General features: G+C 40.6%; 1 protein-coding gene across 1 annotated transcript in view; it reads right to left on the minus strand.

Annotated features, from left to right (window-relative positions):
• Positions 1-23,486, minus strand: part of LOC139718297 (protocadherin Fat 4-like) — a 108,683-nt gene that overhangs the window by 32,488 nt on the left and 52,709 nt on the right. Inside the window, exons 2-4 of the mRNA XM_071629781.1 lie at positions 18,838-19,392; positions 17,846-18,047; positions 11,096-12,184 (exon numbers count right to left, since the gene is read on the minus strand). Coding sequence (XP_071485882.1) covers positions 11,096-12,184; positions 17,846-18,047; positions 18,838-19,392 — 1,846 coding nt within the window. The remainder of the gene's footprint in view (positions 1-11,095; positions 12,185-17,845; positions 18,048-18,837; positions 19,393-23,486) is intronic.

Here is a 23,486-nt window from a genome sequence, read left to right on the forward strand (position 1 = left end):
TTTTTCTCCCTCTCTTTCTAAAAAGTAACCTCGTGGACAGGTTTTTATGTCTATGAAAAGGTAGAGATGCCCGTGATGGACTCTTAATATGCCTTTTGAGGGGCGCCGCTACGCTCCTCCGGCTCCACCCCACTGTGACCTCGAAGCATCGTTATTAGCATCTCATTACCATTAGCATTGCACTTGCTGTGATGATCCATTCATCTCAGGAGGAAATAACTGCCTCTTCAGATTTGATCAGATTGAAACAACCCTGCTGGCGAAGATTTTCCGCTGACTTTCAAGAACTTCATTCCACCTTAATTCCTTTGTGAAGGGCTCCTTACAATCCCATACTAGTACTGTAAAAAGCTGTTATTTTTCGCGTTCAGATATATTCGCGAACGACGCAATTACAGAAATGTTTGCCATATGTAGTTTTTGCAATTTGACACCAAGGCTATCGAAAGTGCACGAATGCCTGTCCGCTCGGGATAATTTGCTTATTGCTAAATCTGTGGCCAAACAGTGACTCGCAAAATTCATGAAAATTAAACCATCGCGAAAATAACAGCTTTTTAATACAGTACATGCATTTTTCATCTAGGAAAATAATTTGCTTGTAAGTCTATAGATTTATGCTCTGTCACTCTTTCCACTCAACTTCTGCATCCCCGGCATGTTTTTCCCCCTCATGCCATCCTTCTCAGTATCAAATATAGGATTCCCCAATTCCTCAGGTAGCGTTTCTTTCCCCGTTGGAGCTAATCGGGTTTTTACAAGGAGCTTACAAATCTTTAAATCAGTCTGTTCGGCAAACATGGTTGCTCCATGGTGCGCTTTGTTCGACAAAAGCGGTAAGGATTTGGCCAACAAAGGAAGGCATTCAGTAATTGGGGTGGAGTATTGAGGAAGAAAAAAAGCAAGAATGGGGGAAAAGCAGGAAGGTTCTAAGTCTGGTTGAAGGACTTTTTTTCCTCCTTTTCAAATATCTGGTGACTGCTTATCCATGAATTGTATAATGTGCTCTGTTTCTCATTCTCTCCATTTCCCTTGTAACACTGAAAAATGCACTGAATCAATTTTCCAATATTGGGTCAACATTTCAATTATTATGAGCCAATTCTACACACATGCACATGACATGAACAAATGCTTCAAAAAGGGTAAGAAAGTGTTACAATCTCTTTGTTGAACAGTGGAAAAAACTTGAAAGGCTCAGATTGATAAAATGAAAAGAAACATATTGACCAACACAAAACAAAATTTGTATAAATTGCAGAAATGATTACATACAGTGTACATGCTCTCCTTGTGCAATTTTTCGGTACTGAACAACATACACACACATAAAATAACACATATAAACACAACAGGAAAATTTTAAAGAATCCATTCAACAATTTAGTATTGTCTCTCTGTTTATTAGAGATTTTTCTTCGTTTTAGAAGCTCTAAGATGCACTAATATTTTTCAAAACTCAAAAGACAAACACTGGAGGGGAAATCACAAGTTTTGTTGTTATACTTGATGTTTTAACCAAAAGATGTGTTTATGGCAAAGGTCAAAATCAGGGTGTCCTAATGTATTGCTTTTACAGGCTTTAACCTTGGAAGAAACAAACCCTTAACTAAAAGACGGGAACAGATCATAAGCATGTAAACCAAAATCTGGTGCTGTATTGGCTCTAATTCAAAGTTGTTCCCCTGGAAATTACATAAAGTCTTACATCTCCATCCAGAATATTTTCTCTGACAGCAAATTATGTTTTCTTTTCTTTCTTTTTTTCCTCATTTTTTCTTTGTGCTTGGCGGGGGTGATTTTTATTTTTCTGTTTGTGTGTGTGTGAAGAGAAGAAGGGGAAAGAAGAAAAGAATTCACCCTTAGAAATGAACAGAAACATAAGGCCATTGTTCGCACACTGCGTCAGACCAATCCATCAATGTTGGAGCTAAAAAACAGAAATGGAGAAAGAAAAAGTGTGATGGTACCTAAGGGGATAAGCTGAATCCCCATGATCTGGTTTGGGGTATTAGCAAATCCACCCTGGAATGTTAATCAGGTGGAGCACATAGCCAAAGGCAGACAACATCCACTTTGTAATCCATACTTTTCCAGCACCAGAAGAAGTACTGAGTGTACTTGGTTCAAACGCTGTGAGTTTTTGTTCTTGGCTCACTTTTATTTTGAAGATCTACCCTTTACCATACCATCTCATGACAGCTTTTGTGCATGTCGCAGAATAAGTAACATTTTGATGACCAATGTTGCTGGTGCTTCTCACAACTGTTTGCGTATAAGATACTTTTTACATACATATGTGTATACAGTAATCTGAGAATACATCTATTTTTCTCCCTCTTTCTTTTACCCATTCATCCCACTGGAGATGATGGCAAGCACTCTGTGAAGCATTTTTTTTCCCTTGAGGTCATGTGACTGCCAAGTTGCTAACTTGTGTGAGCAAATCTCTTAGAAGGATAACTATATGCCTAAAATGTGCAGCTTTGTACATACACATAGGCAAATATGCCTATGTGCAGGTTTGTACATACACTGTATCTATATCCACTTTCCACAACAGGGTCCAACAACACATAATATGTTCTCATTGCACTGGTCCCACAAGACATTTCGTTTTCTCACTTCAAAAGTGAATATGGCATTTCGCTTGCGCTACCAAATAAATTATGGCTCACACCTTGACCTCTTTCTTGGGGGGCTACCTCTACCAACCCTGAGGCAAAACACCAATTGTTTGTTTCCACAAAGATTCTTAGCATCATATCTAAATAAATTCCTTGTCTTCCCTCAGCCGCTCTTTGCCGAGAACAAAATTCAAAATTGTATCATTCACAAGCACCCATGAACAGAGTCATATCATATGCATTTTCCACATGTCTTTGCTTGTAGCAAAGTGAATTGCCTTGAAGTCATGCTTTCACATATTTTCTGAGAGGCGAATGCTTATTCTGTATTCTTAAAAGTGCAAAATCTCAAAATGTCAGAGGATAGATTGAAAAGTTCAAGATATATACCCTTTAGACTCTCCCTTCTCAAAACAAAAACATATTCATTTAGTAATACTTTTTTGTAAGTAAATTTTCATGTCAACTTGAGATAAACAGTCAATGACAATTTTATATCCTTTTTTATTTGATTTGAACAACTTGCAGTATATTCAATGTAAAATGAATAGCAAATTAATTTGCCATTACATGTACATTATTATGTATGTTAATAGAACAATCTACAGTGTATGTAAAATATGACACATTCACGTACAGTATGATTTGTTTGCTAATTTTTCTACTGCATTTGTATGTATGTATGTAAATGTATGTGGGTGTGTGTGGGTGTGTGGGTGTGTGGGTGTGTGTGTGTGTGTCCATGTCTCCTTCCATTATTTCTGTTGTTTTTGTTGGCATGTTTTATAGGGGAATGATAAGTACAAGTACAATTTCCATGGAGAATTCCGGTAGGGGGAGTTGGGATGGTGTAATGATGATCAATCAACAATTTAGCAAAGTTTGGGGTCATCGATCATGCGAACAGAGCTGTATGGAGCCTTGCTACTTCTTATCCATCAGGTTCTGAAATGAAGGGTGAAAGTGAAAAATAGAATAGCCTAGGGCAACTTGAAGCCTTCATTAATGGGAAATAACACAAACTGGCTGAGGAATAACTTATAAATATTGCCAGGTGATGATATATACTGATTTCAATCTTTGTGGTTAACAAATTACACGACATAAGAATTTAAATACCCTGGGTGCGATTCTTTGAAACAAAGAACACCCTTTCTCCATTTCTCAATTTGATAATCTTCTCTGAGCATTTTGAACACCAATTCAACTGTTTCATGGATTAGTAGATGTTATAAAATGGGTTCAAGAATGTAGCCAATAGGAAGCGCTGAAATGAGTCATGTGTGCTTTGGTTACTCAGTCCCATTGCACTGCGTGTTAAATCCTATTGCCGATTGTCTGTGCGCGCGGTGGCTCCTTTAACTTGAATTGCATGCATACGCGCTGTCAATCCTGTAAACAACTTCTAGTTCGGACTGCCGGCCGGCCGGCCTAGCGCCTTTCTTCCCTTGTGCATAACATGTGTGGCGTACGTATCATACGTACAGTGTACAGTAAACCAAGCGTTGTGGGACCGGACGCGTACATGGAGTCACTTTGAAGGGCAAATCCAACGATTTAGCAGGTTAATTCTCACGCCATTTTCAGAGTATGTTGTCTAGTAGGCCTATATGAGGAGTCTATATCAAGTCTTTAAGGTAAAGGGTGCATATTCTATGTAAAATAAGTAAGTTTTCATGTGGGAACTTAAGTGTCCGGAAACCCAACCCCCCATCATACTTATATGTGCGGGATTTCCGAGTGCGACGTGCGTAAATGTTTGGGACGAACATCTTCGGACGTCTTGACCCACAAAGGTACGTGAAAAACGCTGAAAAATGCTGTTAGTTTTCGAATTTTCGACCCATTTTATAAAACAAATGATGCACAGGATTATTTCGTGGCGTTAGTGGAGGCGTATAGCTCGCGCTCGGGTATTTACAATGTAGTGCAACATGCACTCGGCTTCGCCTCGTGCATGTTTCACAATTGTAAATACCCTCGAGTGCACTATACGCCTCCACTAACGCACTCTATCCTGTGCATCATTTGTATACTAATGGCATATAGAGATACTGTACCCTCCTTGACAGTCACATGGACAATACAGCATGCAAAAAGCAACAGAAAACAAGTCATTGTTTTAGCTCATGTATGTTCTGCTGTATTACTGTACAGTTAATAAACCTTGTGCTATTAAATGTAAAGATGTGAAGTTACTCCTTGACAGTCACATAGAAAATTTATAATTATTATTCCACATCAATTCCCTAGTTTGTATGGTTCAAATCTGCCTCTTCACATCCCTTACCTACAGTGTATCTATTCTGTAAATGCCAGACAATGCATGTTATTGTCAATGGGTAAATTCCTTCTGAGGTTGAGATAATGGAGAATTTTAGATTTCCCTCCATTTATATCTGGTCAAGCAGAGCAGCCCTTCAACTTATGAGGGCAGCTACTCATCACACACACACACACACACACACACACACAACAACAACAACAAATCCAGGCTCTCTAGATCTCAATTGTATGAACACTACAGCAACATGTTGGAATGCTTGATCAGGCTTCCTCAAGGGGAGTCAGCTGTAGTGTGTTCCAGTGGTATATACCCAAGCACCTGTTGCTACATGTTTTCTACTCACTACAGAGATTGGCCTGTATGTCACATTGGAACTTTACTTTTCATGTACACATTCAGACCGTACGTGACAGCCTGTACTCTCAGTTCTGCATGTTTTGTTCTATTCTTTTTCCCCCTGCAGTATGACATAAGACCCCGCACCTCTCGCCGACACTCGCAGTGTGGCGGCGATCAAGGGCATTTTGCATCTTCACCGCCGCCACCAATGAATTTGAAATTTGATTTCTTTGTGCACACCTGCTTGCTATATAACACTAATCTGAAAACTGATGGTAGCATGGCAGGAGAACTTAATAGCGACAGGGAAAAATATTTCACATTGTCAGAAAAGGTCAAGTCATAAATGTTACTTTTACAGAATGTTCTACGCCTCTGCAGTAGTGCTGCCTGCAGAATCTAAAACACTTTAATGCTTCTCTAAAAGTCTGACATGGATGCAGCCATGCAAACATATTGTGTGAAATAGTGTGGATCCTTTATGTTACTTTTTTTTTCACCCACTCTACCTAAGATGTTGAGGCATGCAATGACAGTTATACATCATCACAAATTAATTGTTTACTTGACTCTATAGACTTTTCTTTGAAATGACAATATGATGAGATGAAAGTTTATTTACAACTGTTTGTTGCAAACGTGCATATTTTTGTTGACGACTTAGACTACAGGCCAAGTTTAGTCCATTCTTCTGATGGACCACTGAATCCCAACTATGTGTTTGTTGGTTCATTGAATGTAATGATATGTAAATGCAAAATCGTGTGTGTGTGGGGGGTGGGGGCAATACAAAATAAGAACAATTATATCACATCAAATGAAACAATAAATCTGAACAACTGGACGCTTATGCTTCATATCAAAGAAAGAGTGGACGTTACTGTCAAATTATCATGGATATAGGACCTAGATCTATAACCAGCATTCTAAAAATGACTAGATGCCTATAGAATAGGGGCCTACATCTTTAATAGTATATTACATTTCAAATCCATGACATCATCGCTACATGTATATCAACAATAGTGTTAGCAAACAGGAAGAAAACGTGTCATGACTTCATGCATTTACCACTTTTAGAAATAGACAAAGAGGAATTCCCTCTTGCCCAGCTATCCTTGGATATTTTTTTATAGCAACTTCAAATCCTTTGTGATTTAAGACAATATTTGAGAGTTTGAATAAAGAGTTCATTATGGGCATTTGTCCATGTGTACTCCAAACATCCATCACTGCCAAAATAGACTCTGCTAACAGGCAAAAGATTGAGACTTGCTAGCAGGGTTAATCTTTGTAAGCATGCTGCTCCCAGTATTCAAGCATTTCCCCGTATGATTTATTCCATGCTGACCTCATGCAGACTTTGATATTCTCCGTCAGCAGTAGGAATTCAAAGGTACTGCACGTTGGCACGATAAATGTTTCAACACCACAACTCTTAAAGCACTTTTGCCGGGCAGTTAACCGAGAGTGTACACAGAGTGACAGGGAGGTGTAGAACAAGCATTAATTTCTTGAGGACTATGTCCTTACTGAACTTCTTTCTAGAAGTGCTTGACACTTGACCATGAACTCAGTTTTGCTCCCACTTGTCAAACCCTGTTTGTGTGTTGTTTTTGTGTTGTTTTATTTCATTGCCTTGCGTAAACTGAAGGGTCATATATTTTTTCCCCCTCACAAATACAACTTATATGTACTTCTACTAAGCGGGAAGACAGCCTCTTCCAGATAACTGTTGAAGTATAATACACAAAATTACTTTAAAGTATTCACACGGTGATTTATTAATATTTGAAATGTGTTTGGTATGTGACGTTCCTGTGTTTACAGATGTTGTTACCTGGGATGTAAATTGAGCCATGTAGTGTTGTCATCTCTGAAAATACACCCTATGTCATGTTCCGTGAAAAGTTCCTGATAAACTTTAACCCATTTATCTTCATGGCGTACTTCAAATATTGTCAATGTCATATTTTAACTTCAAATAGGCCTCCTACATTGTAAAACTACTCATTCAATACCGCCGACCAACAGGTACACAGAGGACAGGAAAGTAATTCCTAAAATGGTCATCACCTGACAAAAAAAAAAAAGAAAAAAAGAAGAAGAAATGCCTGCGTAAAACGTCAACTATGAAACTAGCATGTTTATAACCACCTTTCACGTGGGCCAGGATTATAACTTTGAAAATGTATGTTTATCATTTATACAGCAAAGTATAATTAGAGTGAATATACAGGTGAATGATAATCAAGTTGAGACTCCCAGGTTATCAAATCCTGATACATCTTTGACAATTTTGAAGTGACAACATTTCAGGTAGTTTTTGATGCCTAAGCCAGTCACTGACAGGGGCTCCAAACTCATTTCCAGAGATGGAAATATGAGATTTATAATAGATTCACAGATCAAGATGACGAGATATTTTAATAAATCTCTGGAACAGCTCTGACCCTTTCAAATATACCTCTGATTCCCTTATGAAAGTTGAGCCACTGTGGAGACAGAATGCATTGCTGATGTGTCCACATTGTAATTGTAAAAATGGGCTTTAGAGCTGGAATTTTCTTTTCTTCTTCTGTGCAAAATTGTATTTTGGGGGATCAAGGTTCAACTCAGATGGTACCCATGAGGCAGGAAGCCTAGCAACACATGGCTATGCGTGGATTGAGCCAGCACAGACTCCTGTACCCACGGGTCAGGCTAAATTTGATACCACTCCAGGTCACATGTGGGACTAAGGGGGTGCAGGATTTCAGAAAGACAAACATTTATGTAGTCAGCGGTTGGGGGGAAACCAAGGGGTATTCTCCTTTCTTATTTCCTGCCAGTTATAGTAACTGCAATCTTTGGGGGGCAAATCAGTGGCGCAACTCTACTCACTGAATAGAAAAAAAATGAAATTGAATTCATCTGTTTCGTTGCCATCATCACTGTTACCTAGTTTAGGGTAATAAGAAGTGCCACAACTGACACCAATTGTGCCAGAGGGACACACAAAGCTCAATTTTCATAACTTCTCTTTAAAAGAGCATCGCAGTGCATATCAAACTCCCATGATTGCAGCGGGCATCAAATAAATCCAACTTATTGCATTGATGACAGTGTCAACCAACACAGAATTGAACCCCAGTGAATGTGGTCCTCTCAGCTTGACAGATTTGACATTCCTACCCTCGAAATATCATATGCAAAAGCATCCATACAGGAGATGTTAAGCATCCAGCATACAACCAGCTCATCAGAGAGCCAGTTCACTAGGAATGACATTGATAATGTATTCTGACAAAACATGCCCAACAAGTATCTAAAAGGAAAATCAAAAAGATAAGAACAAAACTGCAATTAGGAATGAAGAGAATTTGTTCGTTTGTTTATCTTTTTTTTTTTTTAGAGAGAGAGAGAGTGCATGTACAGAGGTACTTTCTTCTTGATGTCACTCTCTGCAAATAAGGGGGGCATTTCATGAAGCGTTTTGTCAGATATTTCGTCTGACAAAATGTTAAAAGCTACTGAAATCCTTGCATCTGATTCGTTGAGAGCAAATTTGTCCGACAAGTTGTCGGACAAAAATGCTTCATGAAACGCCCCCAAGATTGAATGCTCAGTCCATATCAGCATGAATGATATTCTGTTTATTTTATTTTAATTGATTTTTGTTTTGTTTTTTGCTTGGTGTTTGTGGTGATATGGATTGAGCACACAATCTCATTCACAGAGAGTGACATCATCAGCAAGAAGGAAGACCTTGGAATCTGGCATACCTTCACTTGTGTACTCCTATTGACGTTAAAAACTTTGCTATGGGCTTCAAAGTCAGATTCCAAGTCATATTGTAGCCTAAGTCAAGCCCTTTCTTTATGAATGTTTTATAGATATGTTTACCAAAAAAAAGTACATTGAGGGCACTTGAGAGTTGATTATTTAGACATGTGAAATGCATTTGCAACAATCGGCGATGAGTCAGGTGATTGTGGAACGAAACACTCTCTACATTTCATTCTTCACAGAATGCAGCTGGATATGTAGGGCTGTAGTTGATGAGAGATATATCTTTTAAAGATTTTAAAAAGATGCAACTGTCATCTTGAACTATGACATTACTGTAGTGCAACAAACTCCTTATAAGTTATTTTGTTAGCATTAAATCATACCTCTCTTCAGGTCATTGCACAAATGCTACTGTGACAATGACATAAAATTTTTTAGGAACAAAACATTTTTTTCATCTCCCCCTTAACTGAGCTGCGAATATTCTAAACATTTACTTCAGCGGCACAAAACATTCCCCCTCCCCCACAAAGAAAAAAAAAAAAGTAAAAAGACCTGGTATGTAGGAGCACATTACTACAATATGGGGGAAAAAATCCACTGGTTTCTAACAAATGATCAGCCTCGTGACTTTTACTGAGGAATAAAACATGTGCTGGCCTTGCTCATTTCCATTGTCAGATTCTCCAATAAAGATGTTGAGAGATTTGCTAAATTATCACTTCTCTGTGAAAACTCTGGCCCCAGACTCGAACGTGACAGGTATGTTGTAAAAACAATGAATTATCATCAATAACTCCGCTTGACAGAAATGTACACTTTGTTTGTCTGTTTTGGCGACAAAATGCAGGATTTTTTTCTCCTGGAAGTACAGTCTTCCTGTGACCTAATGTAAAAGGGCATATACACAGTAAAATCTTCAGTGTGCCTCGCTGAACTTTTTCATTTTGCCAGCACATGAGTGAAGAAAGTCTTTGTTTATATTAATGTGCAGCCCAAAGAATGTTGAATGGCATTTGTGCATGTATTCAATGTGCCAATGTTGGAGATAAAACATAATCAGATACAAGATATGCAGAGACTGCTCTCATGGTCCTAACAGCAATATGTACACCTACTTCTTCACAGAACAGCTCTGCCCACAGAACCGGTACTGTGTAGACATTAAACACATATTGAAGTTGAAATCATGCTTGCGTAAAATAGTATCCGCATTGCAAACAGCATGTATTTTTAGATACAGTATTTATCTTAGTGTTGAAAATAATGCAAATATCAAGACAAAAACAACAGCAGTATGTTCCACATGATAAAATGTCTTTCACACCTCATTGCCATGGAATGTGAGAATGGAAACTCCTGCATGAAAGCTATCCCGATAAGCATATCATCTATTCCACACACCCACATTGCTAATGGACCATTCCACTAGCACACTGACAGCACATTATCCTGGCATGGTCCAATTGTCCATAGGGGTTTGATCATGGTTGGAATGCCTGCCCACTTCAGTTGCGGTTCCATAGTGGAGATATCCATCAGTGAACTCATTAGGAGGCATAGACAAACTTCTATTCCTTGAGATTTAGAGAACCCCCCAAACACCACTAACCCCCGATAACCTGGGTAACATTGCAAAACAATGCGAATGCCAACTCAGAAAAATCCCTTGTGGATCAGATGCTCATCAAAAGGCAATCTAATCAAACTGAGTCACCCCCTTTGAGGAACCTGAGAAATCACCCATGTTGAGCCCTCACAAGCCTCAGTGGAACAACATTGCACATTGAAAAAATAACAATGGATCCAGAGGTGAAACTGTGGGAGGAATTTCTAGATGATTGTAAATTTTTTTTTTTTGCTTCCTCTTTTAATCCAAAGAATCGTCAGTATAAGGTCCAAGGTGAATTTCCCTCATAGAGCATAATGATTTGAGGTGGACTTAATTTACTTTTTCTATGGCTCATAGATTTTCGTTTGTAACCTTATTCAGGTCCAGAGCCCAATGGGACAGTGTAGTCGTTACGGAATAGTTGAAACAATTGTATGTGGAATATTAATGTATTCTTACCTGCATCTTGTGCAATGACAATAAGCTCATACTCGGTCTCTGCTTCGTAATCCAACACGTCCGTCACTTCTATGAGCCCAGATGTAGATCCAATGGTGAAGAGTCCGTCATAGTCTGCTAGCAGCCGATAGCTGACGATGCCATTCGAACCACTGTCGGCATCACTCGTGGAGACTTGGACAACATCGTAAGAGGGCAGGTTGTTCTCCATGATGGATGGTGTGTAAGAATCAACAAAGATCGGAGAGTTGTCATTGATGTCGACAATGTTGATGGTCACAGTGACCGATGAAACCTGGGTGGAATAGCCCTGGTCCTGAGCTCGGATGATCAAGGAATAGGAAGACTGCCTCTCGTAATCGAGAGCAGAGTTGACGGAGATCACGCCAGTGACTTCATCTAGGGCAAAATCATCATTGACGTCTCCACTCAGGATGGAGTACCTCACGATGGCATTGAGTCCCTCGTCGGGATCGGTCGCCGCAACTCGCACGAATTCCAAGCCGACTGGAGTGTCCTCGTCTAGAGTGGCGTGGTAGGACTGGGGGTCAAAGGTGGGTGCGTTGTCATTGACGTCGGTGATGTGCACCGTTATGTTCATCACAGATGACTGTGGTGGGTTGCCCTTATCCGTGGCCTGCACTAGGAGATTGTACGAGGGCGCTGTCTCCCGGTCTAGAGGCCCCGTCACCCGCAGGTTGCCCTCAACAGTGCTGACTGCGAAAGGCACAGATGGAGTAAGAAGTGAGTACTCCACATAGCTGTTCCTCTCCACATCATCATCATCTGCGTACAGTGCCAGGATGATGACATTGGTGCGTGTGTTCTCTGCAACGCTGACCGTGTCCTGATTCATGAAGCGCGGGGCGTTGTCGTTGATGTCCGTCACGATGATGGACACTTGGGCCGTGCTGGATCTCCTGCTGGCCTGGTCAGGCGTTTTGTCCACAGCCATTACCTGGAGGTTGTAGAAGGACTCGGATTCTCGATCCAGAGCCTTGGCGGTAGCAACCGTTCCGTTGTCGTAGACCACGAATCGTGCAGAGGGGTCGCCAGATGCAATGATGAACTCTAGCTCTCCATTGACACCTGTCCAATGAAAAAGAAAGGGGAAAAAAATCAAAACATGAATACCCCAAAAAGTTAAATACATAATATGATGAAATGACGTAATTTTGAAAGAGGCCCTAATGATCAGAAAAGCAGTGCACTTCTTCTTCTACACATTTGTAAAACAAAAGGACATCAATTGTTAATTCTATTCCAACGGGAAATCTAATACCAAGGGGTTCTACTGCACAAGGCTTTGCTGTCTTGTTTAGTAGCCAAACCAGGAGGTAGAAACACAATTTTGAGGACAAGTTGACCATTATATCAACACCATATGCGTACAGTCTTTGTAGTTCATGCACTGACCTCTATTCCCTCACTAGGGCATTGGTCCATCTTTCTCGGTGTACTTACCATGTGGAGGAGAATTTTTCAGCTATGTCCTATCCTACACTTATCTCAATATCTGAGATACACGGATAAGATTTTCATGTCAAAGAGGTTTCCAAGGTATCCTGCCTCACTTGCTACCCTAAATGCCCTATCAACTATGCCCCAAGGGTGACTGAGGCACCACACACTTGTCAAAGGGAAAAAGTTTTTCTGTACTGTATCGCAGGTGGTTTGTTTGCAGCATATATTATCATGCTTACTATTTCATACTTCTAATGAAAAATCTGAACCAATCACTTTAATTATTATTTATTTTTGTTGTTGATTTTTTTTTCTTTGTAAGGTAATGGCTGGTCATCTTTGACATCATACAAGCCATGAGTACATGGAAGAGCTTGGCATACAGAGGGGAACGATAATGATCTCACAATAAAGAGACTCGGCACTCCATTGGAATATTTCTCTTTCTGTTTTGAAATTTTGCAATTTTCAGAAAGTCTAGGGGAGATCTTGCCAATATCAAACCAATGAAAAGCTTTGAGATACTTTCAGAGTGCAGCTAATATCTTTCAGTTGTGTGCACTAAACTCTGGACATTCTGAGGAATTATGCTGGCCTGCTGGTGCTACAATCTCACTACCCTCTTCCCCCCTCGTCATAATGCAGTCCATCTGAACTTGACAAAACTGAAAACACCGAGATTCTTCACTTATGCCAATCAATGAAACAAGGTGTTCCTCGGGGAGGACTGGTCATGGAGACCCACTGTCATCGACACTGGCACCCCCTAATCCTCTGGCAAAATGCAATCGCCTGCTCTGGAAAGCTCAGAAACAAATTACCATCAAAACTACCCCAGGCAGAGAGAGCAACGATCAGTGGGTTTTGCTGGATGCACATTGGTTCAAAGTTGGTACTTGGTTGATGCAGTTGCTGTGGAGATTCGAACTACGTGGATTACCCGCATGCCACACGGAGCCTAAACCAATACCACTCCTTTCTGCAAAGCTATTATCCATCTAATGTGTCACATAGCTCTGACAGGAAATGACTGCATTCTATGAGAAAATTATTCTTGTTTTTTTCCTCATTACATTCTGACAAACACTGATATTGATATGCCATGGCAATATTTTTTCACATAAACCTCCAAGAGGAAAAGTGCTTTAAAGCATAAATTGTGTACTGGAGAGAAAATCTGGAAATAGTGGAGAAGTCACAACCAGTGCTAACTCACTGCAGATAAGTACCACATTATCATAAACGCACGACAGAGATGGATACACAAACAACTGTATATGTCGCTTGAAATGGTGCTATTAGTATTGTGAAGCAGATATAGCATCACAGGCACTCAAGATAATTAAAACTTGAAGGTACAAAGACAATATGCCACCAAGGCCAAAAACCTTCAACAACATTTGATGTCGTGCTAGTCCTTGAATTATATGTTAATCTCCGGCCTGAATGGCGATTCTGCGCTCTTCAAGGACGATTCATTCACCGTGTCTCCTCCCGTGATGAGGCATCAAGGTGTTGTCGCAGGTGTCTGTCTGCCAAGTCCTACCAATAGAGATTTATGGCAGCATTCCTCAATTCAGATATTTGTCATCTTTCAACTTGGATACATTCACCACGTGTCTGACAACCGATTCATCTCAGCACTCAAAGGCAGGGTGTAGAGGGAGCAAAACAACAATCTCATCAATGAAACATCCTGTCACATTAGACAAAGCACAATTAAAGATTGTAAAGAGCAGGATATCATACTTCACTGCCGTATTCTTTGATAGGAATGCACCATTGCTCACGGGGCATCTTGCACTTTCAGGTAGTGAAAAGGACAGGATAAAATTTAAATCTACAGGAACGAAATCCTTGGCCTTCATGAAAGCTGAGTTGCCCTCTTCAGCTCTCCTCTGGAAAACCAAAAACAACAACATTTCTTTGCACGCCATGCAACTCAAATAAAAATATGGCCAGCATTCTCACATAATTGTATTTCCTCTGAGCGGTGAGAATATGATTGATGAGCGCAAATCTCCCTATATAGCCATTGCTACTTGGAGAGTCATGGCTGGCTTATCATTGTCATTCGTCCATCAACACATAGCACTATTTGTGAGGAGTCTGCATGATAAATTGGTTTTGAATTCTGCTCACACATAATGAGCTTGTGAAAGAGAGGAAGAGGGAAAGAGAAAAAAAAAATGTACTGTCAGAGGTAGTAGCAGGCTTGCTGTGGTATGGTACAATGGGCCTATGAAATATGATTTCAAAAAACGAGATGGCTTTGTGCATTATTTCCTTCAGGCAATCACTTTGAACAATGACAGAATCGTCCCATACATGCAAAGGTGATATGTGCACCTGTAGGATAGGGTCTTCATATTTTTCCTGTATTCCAAGCACCTAAACACTGCTCATGTCGTAGGGACAATAACACAGCAGCAGATCTTATCTTGCTCTGAACCATGCTGTACAGAAGATGCATGAGTTGCACATAATAACTACAATGAATGGTGCTTTTCAGTTTACAAAAGAATGTGCCGGGATTACAAATATGGTTGTTCATTCATCTGTATCTTCACACCTGATTTCCATCGATCAAAAATTGAGTAAATCTGAAAACAAACAATACTTTCCATGTTACAGCATCTTGCACATTTTTTCTTTCTTTCTTTTTTACTGAATGGAAAACAGGCATTCCTTCAGTAAGCACGTATGTATGTTGCTGTTCAACAATCAGCTAACGACATCTCTGTGTCACAAATTCCCAAAGAATATTACTTTCATATAACCTGTCCCTGTCCTTCTGTACTATGCAATGTAACTCCATGATCATATCAACTCTGATAATACAGGAAAATGAAAAAAAAAAACACCAAAAAAACAAAAAGAATGCAAGTTTAATTAAAAACAGGCAGGAAAGTTTAGAAATCGTTCACATGCTTTAATGAAACACAATATTGGTTTCAGCCACATGAAAGGGATAACTCGAATCTAAGGGGGGGGGGGGATGATATTTATGCATAGAAACAATTGTAAAACGGTCTTGCAATGAGACCACCATGCAAGCTGCATGTGCATAGTTGAAATAGACTTGTCGACGACATGTGTGTCTGTCGCTCGAGATTATCACTTGCTTCTATTTGTAGCAGCAGTACATAACAATGAGGTAACGCTATCATAACCTCCCAGCTCTCTTATTGGTTTGTATTCCAAACTATCATGATAGTCTTGATTTTCTGAAAATCTATCAACTTGAAACAACTTCATCCTGCAAGTTTATTACAACACAATTTTAACGTGATGGAAAGTATACACGTTCTAATTGACTTCATGTCACACACACACAAATAAATACAAAAATTGAGATTTTTGTGTGTGCATGTTAATGGGAGGATTATGAGGCAATGAAAACATCACCTCATCAAATTAGCATATATGTGGTTTGGACTAACATCATTTACTTTCAAAAACACATGAAAGGTAGCTTCATTACTTCCATACTTCCATATCTAATGTCTGAGTTGATGTTACTTCCACCCATTTGCTTGATGTGACTGAATCTACAAAACCAGCATGATCATGGAACACAATTGTACTTTGATATACAGCTCGTAAATCCACTGACGGAATTGTGTGTTTGGGTCTGGGCAGTTAAAGTTCTTGGTGTTGTTTGTTGCCCTCATTTTCCTTTAAATGGAGAGAGGGAATGTGAGAAATTGACACACGCAATATGAGACTATACTTGCGATATAATACATCCTAGCCTAAATGTGTGAGCTCTAAATCCACTCAACTAAGCAGGTGCATCAATCATGCTTAGTTTGCAGTATTTACATATTGAGACAAATTTCAGACCCTCTATTGTGAGGTCAAGGTGTTTTACCAAAACCGGCAGACACATTTTTTGAAGTCCAGCCCAGCCCTACAGGTGGGATAGTCTGTAGCAGAGCCAAAACTCTGAAAGCAATGGAAAAGAGGTCAGTTTCAAGCTAGACGAGTGTTCCTCTTCATCCCCCTCCCACGAAACCTGCAATATGCCCGCCAGATTACGAGGGGAGGAGTTTACAAAGAGACCCTCAGTTTCTGAACTTTCCTCCTTGATCCAATCTCTGGTTCAGACCTGCGGCTCGCGGCCGATGAAAAGGTGGATCAGCAACGCTCAAAGGTATGCAGAGGGAAAACCTCCTTTTTAGTTTTCTTGAGGAACGCTGGACTTCAGTCCATGGATGATTAGGAATGGGTGTGTGGTGGACTCAGTAAGGGGTATGTTGGTGAGATCGGTGAAGATTAAGGGAACATTTTTTATTTAGAGCAGTGGAAAGACCCTGAAGCAAATCATGAGTGACTTGCCCAGTGAAATGGACTACAAGATTGAAGAATTTCTAAACAATGTCGAGGAACCATTACAGACAGCACTTTTGGAAGTGATAATTCAACCTTCACTAGAACCTTTAACCTGAAAGTGTGGATCTCAAAAGTTCGGATCTCAAAAGTTCATACCTTTGATGCTATTGTTTTTCCACCAGCAAACTTAGATATTGGACAAATTCCATGCAGTGCTGTAAGTATCACTTCTGTACGCTATGTGCTTTTCATTGAGTAAAAAAAAAAAACCAAAAACAACAACAAAATTTCCCTGCACAATTACATTTTAAGATCTTACTTGTGCATGCTCTGTTAATCTACTGTAAAAGTGGATATTTTCGCGCGACTAATCTTTTACGCTCAGCGGGGTTAGAAGAGTTTCGCGTGTTTTCAATTCCGCGGAAATAAGACATGAACTACTGGAACCTATGGCAAGCAAAAATTTTAGCATTGCTTTTATTTTCGTGCTTGTTCCTGCTTGCGCAAAATGCGCGAAAATTTCAACACTGCGAACACTTTTACAGTATATCAAGGATTTGTAGACCATACATTGAATGACCCATTGAAAATAAGCTCGGTATAATTCACATTTGGCAGCACAGTAAATATGAAATCAGTGGTAATTTGCAATTCAGCCGCTTGCCGCATAAATTCTATCATCTTTGCTACCTCCCCTGAACCTTATTCCTACAATCATCCATTAAGGTAGCAGGTTTTCTCTTGCTATGCTGATATCAGTTATTCTGGGTTTTTAGCAGTATTTCATGGTAAAACCCTGAATTAATCTAAGCTAAACTGACAGTTTTGCTCGAATGCAACACCATTCTCATCTCTCTCTACCAGTATGAAAACAGCATGGGCAGACATCATAATCAGGTGTCAAGCACATTGGTGGAGGGAGTTGGGGCGGGGGAGGAATTATTATGTTACCTGAGTCGAGATCTGTGGCAGACAGGGTAGCAACCGATGTTCCCACAGCAACATTTTCAGGAACCTCCTCACTGTAGAAGGTGGGATCAAAGACTGGATCATTGTCGTTGACATCATCGACGTTGATGTAGACCGATGTGGTGGAGCTGCGCGGTGGGTTGCCGTTGTCCGAGGCCATGATATTCAGAAAATAGTGCTGCTTCTGTAATATTTGAGAGGAAAAAGTGGTGAGATGGGATGATTAGTATTTTCTTCAGTGCTAACGTACAATCTTTACTCCTCTTGGTATCTTAACCCGTTGAAGACGAGTCGCGAGAATACTCGGGCAGGTATCTATGGGAAATGCGTGTTACAGCAAAATCAGTCCGTCATCAATGGGTTGATCTTTATCATTATCACTTAGTAAATATCACACACTGCAAAAATGCCTGGCATTCACATAGTAATGAAATTAGACTGTCTTGACTTTCTATAGAATTATTTAAATTCACAGTGCCCAAATATATCATACCATTAAAAATTCAATATTTTACTTCACGGTTGGATATGCATAAATCTACCTTAGCAGGTCAAGAATACTTATGAGCATATTATGTATGCCTACATTTCTGCATCTGTGTGGCATATGTTTACTCATCAACATCATAAGGAAAATTTTGAGGTGTGAATTTTCTTCAATTTGTCACCCTCTACTAATACAATTTGTAAGATTGCTACTACTGATCTGTAATTGAACAAACCTGCTGCTGGCAACCAGGGATAGCCTGGTGGTAGTGTTGCTGCCCTGAAAGCAGTAGATGACAGGCTTGAGTCCTGTGGTTCTTTTTTTTCCCACACACTTGTTCATTTACAGATCAGCAATTGCGATCTTACAAATTTCATTTGTAGAGGAGACAAATTGAAGGAAAATTCACAACTCAACCTTCACCCCTCTGATTAATATTCTCTTGTTTTCAAGGAAAATTTTGTTCATTCTTGACTCAATGAATTACCGATTCATAGTCCAGAGTTTGCAGAAGCCTGATGGATCCGGTGCTTGGATCAAGGAAGAAGACGTCCTCTCCTGGTGCTCCTTCCGCCACCACAGAATACACCACCTCACCATTTGGGCCAGCATCTGGGTCTGTTGCCACGACGACACCAACATCTTCCCCAACCATCGCATCCTCAGGGACCAGGAAGGAATAGGCACTGGTTGAGAATTCGGGATCATTGTCGTTTTCATCGAGGACATGGATGTTTACGGTTGCCGTGGAGCTCTGGGTGCCATCCGATGCCAGGATGAGGAGCTGGTAAAGGGCAGAGGACTCTCGGTTGACCACGCCCTTGGTGCGAATCTCACCATTGGTAGCATCCAGGGAGAAGAGGTTGCTCGCTCCCGCTGTGATGTTGTAGGAGATGATGGAGTGGCTGCCTATATCTGCATCTGTGGCGGTAACCGTGGTAACTAGTGAGTTTGTGGGTGAATTCTCAGTGATGGAGACGTTGTAGGGCGCTTCATTGAAGATTGGTGCATTGTCGTTTTCATCAATGACTGTGATGGTGATCTAGGAACAGATAAAGAAAAGAAAGCAACAAAATGATTACAATTTTTTTAAGAAGACATACACAGTAACTGAAGAATATTTCTATTGACATTCATAAAATGGCGACCTCACATGGTGAAAGATGGAGTTTCACGGTTACACAGACAAGGAGAAACAAGGTGATTGTTAACTTATAAAGTTATATAGGATTTCATGCCCCAAATATCATCCCATATCTGGGAAAAAACAAATCCCTGAGCAGCCGATTCTACCTGCCCCCCTTCCCTGCCTAGTTAACAAGAATGAGTTCCCGTCCTTCACACTATAACCCCCAACAGCACAGCCTTCATGTTCGTGTTCGATTACATGAGACTGCTCCTACTCCAGGAGGTGAAAATAATCCACAGTACAAAGCAACAGTAAAACGGCCACGGTTAAACCACGTCCCATTCGGCAACACTGAACAGGGAGCAAAGGGGTTAACGTGTCCCTGACTAACTGCATATTTCTCACATCCATCAGTCACCACCTGCGTGATCCCATATCCAGGGGTTCAGTGGCAGAAGGGACGATGTGGGAACATGTTCTTCCTAACACAACATGTATAGCCTTTCAATCATAACATTTCCATTTGCTGTTGCAACCGGTGGCTAGCCTACGAAAAAACATGAAAAAAAAAATATCGGTCAAGTCGTTGACTTTCACAGACTGTTTCTGAAGAAAATAGAACAGTGAGGGCTGCATGCCACTGCATCTGCATCACCCCTGTAACCACGACAACCAACATCTATCAAAACACACTTCATAATCCCCAGCTTCATCCATATGACGTACGACTCACCAGTTTCAAATGTTGCACTAGTAGACCAGGTATTTCATTCAATCGACACCTATCCACTTTATTGTCTTTTCACTCTCTATTCCTTTCCTCTCTTTCTCTCTTTCTTTTTCTCTTTCTTCCCAAACAGCCCAATCAGACATAAGCCGCATTTACACTTACTAACATCGCGATTTTAAAAATCGCGATATTTTGGTTCCACAGTTTACACTTGCGCAAAAGCACGCGAAGTTTGAGCTTCACGAAACATCGCGATTTTTTGGTCGGTAGTGCGCATGCGTAATTTACCTGTTTTCAACACGGTAGCTGAGTGGAAGCGCGCGCTATTCTGTTCGTTTTCACTCCCGGTGCAATCCGATACCGAGAGTCACGTGATGAAAAATCGCGATATTTCTGCAGCTTGGGTTTACACTCGCTAACTTCGCCTCAAACTTCGCGATGTTTCAAAAAATCGCACTCCGGCTGGCGATTTTTCTGGCGATGTTTCGAGGGCGTTTGGGTGTAGTTGCTTAGCAACTTACACCCAAATGTCGCGATTTTAGAAAAATCACGATTTTTCCAAGCAAGTGTAAATGGGCCTATACTCTATGGACGATGAAATCATCCTGAATGACCGAAATACGAAGCACAAGGCATGTTGTGACAAACGTTCCTGCGGCTAACAACTGGGAAGTTCATCTTGGTTCTTGGGCATTCTGCTGGGTCTGTGACACCACTATTGGGGTCTCTCCTTGTGTTTTGACACATGGAAAGAATGTGGACGAATCCCTAATCAGACCATATCAAGCATGCCTGAAAGTGCATGACTAGTTCATAGTTTAAAATAGTCCTTTCATGTAATATATAACAATTATACATTGTTCATACAAGATTGACAAGTTGTGCTCTTTTTAGAATACAACATGGCATACAATCAACCTGTTTCCAGCAACCTTCATATAGGCCCTATGTGTTTATATCAGCACTGTCAGTGTATGACATTTGAAAAGGGCTACATTCAATCCCTTCTCCACAGTGTTATGCAGTAAATTTCTGCCACAATTTACATTTCTACCTACTCATGGCAATTTCCCTGTTCGTGACAGCACATTTCTTTCAGAAAAGATATCCATACAGTATGTATAAAGTGAGATAAAATTCTCTTTTCAATATTTACCCTCTTCTACAAAAAAAAAAGGGAGCTGACAAATGATTTAACAGAGTGTCCTTCAGCAATTCCAGCAGTTGTGTTGATACTTTCTGTATTATCACAAATCATAATCAAAAGTTTAATGTAGGACTAGTGCCATTACTTCTAATTATGGGTCAATGATTCATATCATTCATTCACAGATGACCATTGACAGCAATTTGAATTCATTACATGAGTTGAGTAGTGAAAGGATGATTAACTTTTTCATTACACATGATGACTTGTCTGTATACACAATGCTAGGGTATTTTAACTGTGGTCCTGAGGAAGAATGCTCTCAGTCTTTCATCTCAACCCACTGGTCCTTTCCTTCTTCCTGGTAAGGAGCACACAAAGGCCCACCAGGAAATGGTAGTCAGTGTCTTGCTAATCCTGACAAATCCTGTCAGATGCCCTCGCTGGAAAATACAAATAGCAAATACCACAGGAGAAACTGCTACCAGTGGCTAACTAGGCACTTATCCCACCATTTTTCATGTCCATCCAGTACCTCATCTTAATCATCTTAGCAGGTGCCTCAGTTGTAAGGCAGCCTTTCAGTAAAATTACAAAAAGAAGAAAAAAAAAATCTCTACCACAGTAGTTACGTTCAGACGGCAGGCCCTAACCTCGAAGTTAGGAAACTTCGAGGTTTCGCTTTTGCCCCCTAACTACGACGTGTGTCCACACGACGAATCTTAACCTCGAGGTTACGAAACTTCGAGGTTAAGCTTCTGCCCCCCGTAACTACGAGTGGGTCCCACAAAACCGGAAGTTTCAGCCCACACTGCTAACAAGGCGTCTATTTATTCTTTAGTCGAACCCTGTCGGACTCGCTTACGGGTACTCTCTTTCTCTGTCATGGTATGCAGAGATAGCACTGCACTGATGACTTTATGCCTTTATGAAGATATTCGTCGAAAACATTTTTTTAGCGTCGGAGAAGAATATAGAATACAGTTTGATAGCGAGTTCGACGTGTTCAGTTTCAGAGATCAAGCGCATGGGAAGAAAAGATGATGTTGTTGTGTCATGCGTTATAAGTTTTTCACGTGTGGTGTATTTGTGGTGTACGTTTGGGAGGTTGACCCGGAAGCAGAGGGAAATTGTGGGGGCCGGAGTTTACGGCGAGGTCACTCTTAACTTCGAGTTCGTTGTGTTTTGTGTCCACACGGTGCTTAACTACGAGTGGGGACCCCCCGCGGCTCGTGGTTAGAGCGCTAACCATAAGATTTCTCGTGGCTCGAAACTTCGAGCAAACCTCGAGGTTTGCTAACTACGAGTGCGTCTTCACGGTCCCTAACTACAAGCTCTAACCTCGAAGTTTCCTAACTTCGAGGTTAAGGGCTCCCGTCTGAACGTAACTAGTGTCTTCGCATTCTCTGCCCAGTCTCTTGAAAAGATCGTAGACAATAGGATTAATAGCCGCAAATATGTAGGTGGGGACATCTTGCCACTAGACAAAATGGCAAAATCTTGCACGCTTTGAAATGGTAATTACCTCTCAACTTAGTCTCTTTTGTCTACATGGTTTACATAAAAAGTAAGCTTGCCTAAGCACGCGGAAGCTGCGAAGCAGAAGAGAGCTGATGGGCGCAGGACCAACTCACAAGGAAAAGTAGCTGGTGGGAGCATTGGTTAATTCCTTGGGCTTACTGCACTTGTACATGTACCTGCTTTTATTGTTCAGACCCAAGTCAATAGATTACAGGGGACTTTATGTCGGAGAAGCCCTAGAGTTTTACACAAGGTTTGCAAGATGCTTAGAAGGGAGATGCACTCCGGAAGACATTCTCCCAGTCAATCAAGCCTACATCCTGGCTTGTGATACTCTTTAATCTTGAGCACTTCAACCGCTTTTCCATTTTTCCCACAGCTCATCCTCATCAGTCAACACTCTCCTTCTACACATTTTTTTTAATGCTGCAGACGATGAACCCAAAGCACAGAGAAAAGACTGACAGTTTACAGCCACATGTTGGAGACTTGGAAAGAAATAACAAAAGCTCACTTTTAATCTCCTTAACATTCCAAAGATATTACATATATGACGCCTCCAATCTGCGCGCTGAACTATTCATTTCTTTTTTCCTCTGCCAACCATAG

Source organism: Diadema antillarum, unplaced genomic scaffold, assembly GCF_040938485.1.
Source record: "Diadema antillarum isolate AM-2024a unplaced genomic scaffold, OU_Dant_1.0 scf00000092, whole genome shotgun sequence".
NCBI lineage: Eukaryota > Metazoa > Echinodermata > Echinoidea > Diadematoida > Diadematidae > Diadema > Diadema antillarum.